This window comes from Plectropomus leopardus, chromosome 1, assembly GCF_008729295.1.
Source record: "Plectropomus leopardus isolate mb chromosome 1, YSFRI_Pleo_2.0, whole genome shotgun sequence".
NCBI lineage: Eukaryota > Metazoa > Chordata > Actinopteri > Perciformes > Serranidae > Plectropomus > Plectropomus leopardus.
Genome location: NC_056463.1, coordinates 24,551,317 through 24,556,769, shown reverse-complemented (window position 1 = coordinate 24,556,769; position 5,453 = coordinate 24,551,317). Strand labels below are relative to the sequence as shown.

At 41.0% G+C, this 5,453-nt stretch overlaps 1 protein-coding gene across 1 annotated transcript; it reads right to left on the bottom strand.

The window, feature by feature from the left end:
• Positions 1 to 576: 576 nt before the first annotated feature.
• LOC121945383 (dynein regulatory complex subunit 4-like) lies at positions 577 to 5,135 on the bottom strand. Its single transcript, XM_042489532.1, has 11 exons — positions 5,026 to 5,135; positions 4,624 to 4,722; positions 3,244 to 3,441; positions 2,682 to 2,882; positions 2,510 to 2,564; positions 2,220 to 2,425; positions 1,700 to 1,858; positions 1,477 to 1,557; positions 1,124 to 1,333; positions 971 to 1,036; positions 577 to 870 (listed from the first exon to the last, which is right to left on the bottom strand). Exons 1-11 carry the CDS (start codon positions 5,026 to 5,028, stop codon positions 781 to 783), a joined length of 1,368 nt encoding a protein of 455 aa, XP_042345466.1. The 5' UTR covers positions 5,029 to 5,135; the 3' UTR covers positions 577 to 780.
• Positions 5,136 to 5,453: the final 318 nt, after the last annotated feature.

Genomic DNA, 5,453 nt, shown 5'->3' with positions numbered 1-5,453 from the left:
CAGGATATCTATCCCATTCTCTCTAACTGTCTGATGTCTCCCACTGACTGATTCCCTATTGAGCCGTCTCTCAGCTGGGACTCATCTTGTGACTCCGGGTTTGTTGGGGGTGTAGTCTTTCCAATGGGGCCAGCCCAGCAGAGGCTGTGCAGGCTGTCACTGTTTAGACACATTTATCCCTCGACCAGGCAGACTTACAATTGAGCCCTGTGCAAGGGCACAGCAGCCGGCTCTCCAGAGTCAGACCACTGTCTGCAGGCCCTGAAACCCAAGAGGGCTGAGTGAAAGGACCACCGCCTCCCTCCACTTGCTTGAGCTGTATGATACTGTGGCCTGCACAGGGACAATAACTTCCTCCTGTATTATTGATACTGCAGGGAACAGCGATCACTCAGTGCAGCAGGGCTCGATTCACCACAGGAATATTCAATGAGAAACTGGATCCACCCCATACGTTCCTCGTCTCTCTGTTGGAAACTCAGGTATGGCAGAAATCAGCTGGCGAAACTAGCTGTTGAGATTGTAATAGTTGGTTTGAGTCCAACTTTAAGCCCCCCATACTCAAATGGAAATATAAAATCATAAATACCTTAAATAATAAGTCAGTCTTTGCCATAGTTTACTGGAATTAGAACCTGAACATTTTATTTCACTTGCACTTTTTAATAATAATTTATTTAAAAATCCTTCTTCAAAAAAAGGAGAACATCACACATTACTTCCCTTTACAACAAGGAAACCCTAAAGTCCTTTTACAGTCTTTTCCCAGCAAGGCCTTTCTCAAAGGGTTTTCTTTACACAGAGTTCCTCCACAGGGACACCAAGAGCCCTTTGCTTTGCTTCGAAAAACAGCAGCAAATCCATTCGGGCCTATCAGACACACATATGTATGAATATATGACCAAAACATTATTGAATATCATCATTAGTTAGATAAATGCATGACATTTTCATAAAATAAATGACTAACCTGAGAGATCTGAGCTTTTTTATTCTGCAGGGTCTTGATGGTATTATTACTGGAGTCTAGTTTTACCTACGAGCAAAAACCTGTTTATCTTATGTTCTTATACATGCAGTACAGCAATGTGAATAAAATACACACTATTTAAAGAAAATTTACCTCGGTTTTGTGAGTGACCCCATCGAGGGCAGTGTGGTCCATGTTAGAGGCAGAAAGCACTGAGGAGATTTGAGCCTGTGTCTTCTCCAGGCGGTCTGTCAGGCTTTTCAGTCTATCTTCCAGCTGCATGCTCTTCAGACCTGCTTTCTGCTGAACCTTCTGAATATTCTCAGTGAACGTCTCGTACAGCTCATCCCTTTCCTGCTGAACCTGTGTGACATGTGCACGCACACACATTAAAAACATGCAAAACCATTGACATAAATACCCACTACACAACACATTTAAGATGCATGAGAATCAAGCTAACGTTTGGGTGACAATACACATTGCAACTCCATTTAAGCTTTTACCTTTCTGAATTTCTGCTCCAGGTTCTCATGATCCAATTTCAATTCATCCTGCTCCTTTTGTTTAGTATTTTCTTTGTTGTACTGTCAAAAACAGTGTCACAAATTAACTTTGTGCCTATGTAAAAAACGCCACTGCAGTTACCAAGACACATGCTATGTGAGCACCAGTTAAGGCAGTGGTAAGAAATAAGTGCACAAAGTTGCAACAGTAAACACCCACTACCTTTTTAGATCTGTAGCATTTTTGTAATTTTTTCTCAATATCTGTGCTTTCCTTTGCGACTTTCATGAGACGCTCAGCAAGACATTCGTTTTCCTCCTGAACACGTGCCAGGTTGCTTTTCTTCTCCTCCGTTTTCAACTTCATCTCTTCAAATTCTTTCTAAGAAAAGCCAATGAAACACAACTTGGTCAGAACTGCTGCAACAATTAGTAAAATAACAGAAAATGAACTATCAACAATTTTGTTTCTGAAGGAAAATGTCAAACATTATCAGGCTACAACTTCTATAAATGTAAAGACTTTTCTGTGTTTTCTTTATTTTGAATTAGGGAAAAAATATATTAACAATCAAACCAAGCGTTTAATTTTTCCCACTTTCTTGACTAAACACTGTATCAAGTAATTGTAAAAAATAATCAAACTAATCAATGATGAAATGATTGAGTTGCTGGCCCAAAACAAATATCTGAAATTTCCTTGGTTTTAGCCTGACAAGGATGCAGAAAGTGTGAACTTATACCTGGAGAGATTTGTTCTTATCCAAATGCTGTTGAACGCCATGTTGAGAATGTTCCTTAAAATCACTGATAGTTTTGTTGAAGTCTTCTATACATTTGTTGTCATGGCTGTTCTGACAAAGCTCTCTGTCGCTGATCACAATTTTCCTCTGGTTGTCTAGCTCTTGTTGCAGCAACTCCATCCTTTTCTGACACATGGCTTCATTTTCTACTCAAACAGCAACACAAAATCATGGCTCCCGTTAGTCAGCGCTGGATGTTAAATTCAATTCAAAATTAGATTTTTTTTTACCTGCAAGTTGCTTCTCCAAGCTGATCCTGGTTTTAGTCATTTCTTCATTATGCTTCTGTTGGGACAACAACCAAACTGTTGTTTGTAGCATTGATGCTTGCTGAAAAATAACAGAGTAACGCAAAACGGTAAATCCACAGATCATTACGTGTAGAAATTAAATACTACAAACCAGTTTGAGCTCCTTGATGTGGTCTTTGATGTCAAGCTTTTGCGTGTTGACCATGATGTCCCTCATGTCCTTTTGAAGCTCGGTCTCTAACTGTTCTTGTTTGTTCTGCACCATCTGAGTGGAGACTAAACCATCTGCTCTCAGCTCAGAGACTGTGTTTTGGTGTTCACACAGGAGGTGCTTCATCTTTTGCTTATACACCTAACAGGGAAAAGACAATCAAATGTACAGCACAAAATGATTCAGCCAGCCAAATCTGTCCACAAATCATTTTCACTTAAACAAATGACAAATTGGTTCTAGCATCCTCAAAATGTGATGATTTCTCCTAATTTTTACGGCCGAGAGGACTACATGCACATGCCACTAAAGAAATGACTGACGCACAATAGATGGTGGGTTACTGAGGAAAGAAAATGACACACTGGTTGTGAATCAAAAAAGCTTGCATCTATTCACTGCTGTTATGCTGTTCTAGCATAAAACACAGACTTGAGTTTGTGTAATTTGAGGTGCACTTTGACTGTGTACTGGGTACAGTACATCTGTATAATAACCTCACCTTGACCTCTACTTGATGGCGCCCCTCATCCTCTTCTATGTCCTTGTCAATGTTTTTTAGTTCAGCCTCGGCCTCCTCCAGTTTTCGTTCTGTGATCTCAAAAAAAGTGTTGACCTTGTCCCTCTCCAGCTGAAAGTAGTTTCTCTCCTCCCTCTCTCGGTCCAGCTCCTCTCGCAGGCGCACAATGTGCTCTTCCATCTGAAATACAAAATCGTATTTTTGTGTGGGCAGATCTGAGTCAGACTGTGTAGATGACATTATAGTTTATTATCTCATTTATGCTAATGGGACACTCTACCCATTGTCCATGTCAAAGTCTGGTTTACTGTTCACAGGGGACACTACTCAGCTTGTTAAATCATAATGTTGTCTGTAGCTCTGGAGGAAAGTCAGAGAAAATAATCCTGATTACATCTTCAGGGTTGTCTGGCCATGGGTGTAAACCTATCTCTTGGGAGTCCCCAGCTCAATGGGATTTTAATGCTACTTTACTGAAGTTCTTCAACCCCTTAAAACCTGGATCAACATCAATTTTCTTGCGCTGCATTCAGATGCTTTTCAAAAGCTATTTAGCCCTTTGAAATCAGAAAAAAATGGTTAAAGTTCTATTGAAAATGTGGGCGGAAAGGCAATGAGCAACTAGGCAAGACATGTCACACAAATTGCAAGAAATTGGTAAAGGGTGACAAAAAAGGACCTGAAAACATAGGGGGAAATGCCCAGAAAACTGTGTTTCTCATCATTATAATTATTTATTTAGAATTATAAAATCCATACTTTTTTACTGTTTTCAGCACTTCATGTATTTTATTATTTATTATTATTTTTTTTGCTGCTTTTGCATGACAAAATTAGGGTGAACTTTTAATGCGAAGAATTATAGGAAATTAAATTTGTTTATTACTCAGCAGAACTTTGTTGGCAGCTTTTCCTCAATAAAAACAAGTCTACTAATACCGCAGGGAGGAAGCTAGCAAGGAGAAATAGTCACAGCGAGATGTTAGATGAAGAGCTGCGGACAACAGGCTCTTAAGGCACATCTGCAAAAAGCTCATTTAGTACAGGTACATTTCTTTTACCTGCCTGTTGTGTGACGGAAAAGCACTTGCAGCAAAAAGCAGAGGATCCTCCCACTACTTTTAAATGTTATCTCTCAATACAAGCCATAATCAGTTTAAGACACACCTTCAAGCAGGTTGCCCTGTTGTAATATGGCTCAAATCCCTGCCATGCTGTGTTGAGGTGCTGAGTCAAACCAAACAAAGCCAGCCCATGAGTGTGGAAAAGGGGTATTTGAGCAGAAAACATTTCCCTCCTCCACAGTCTGATACTCAAGCATCACTTCACACTTCCAAGCACACACCAGACTTCAGCTCTGACCTGCTCCTTGGACATCTCCTCCTTTGTGAGGCCATCTATCAGAACGGGCGTCTTTGCCTTTGCAGGAGGCTTCTTACTTGAGTCTTTCTTTTTGGGTGGCTGCACAAAAGGCAACATATTAGAAACGGGTTAATACTACTTCAAGAAACGCAACTTATTTCTTTACCATTGTTATTGTGGGGAAGCAGCGGACATCAATCCGCGCCTCTCATGATATCAAAATATCACATGTGGAGCACAAACTTTAATTTATACATCAGCCAGCTGTTAGCCGTTAGGTGATGTTTGCTAACAGCTAACGCCTACAGCTAGCCAAACAGCTAACGTTAGCTATTTACTAAAGTTGGCTCACGGTGAACCCACACATTTGTGCCGAACTGATTCAAAGTACACTTGGCTCACCATCGGTGCTTAAATCACACGGAGAGACGGACAATGTTCCTGTCGTCCCGAGAAGCTAGCGTTAGCACACTCAACGTTTAAACTCAAACACCTGTTGCCATAACAACATAAGCACGCGGTCATTAGCTATCCGGTGGCGAAAGAGTTACCCGCCCTACTCTCCCTCTGATTGGCTAATACCCGTTGCCTCCAGCGATTGGATTGGTTACATTTATGAGCGAGGGGCCACATTGGTCAGTGTTTGTCGGGCTAAGCCAATCAGCAGCAGAGAAAGGCAGAGTAGAGCAGGTCAAGCCTTCGCCATCCTAGTAAAAAAGAAAGCAGCCACAGTAACTGCAGTGACACGCTACATGGAAAGTGCTTCAACAATAAATAGTGAAAAGAAGGAGCCTACATGTCCTCAAGTAGCCTTCTGTACCTTAGTTAGA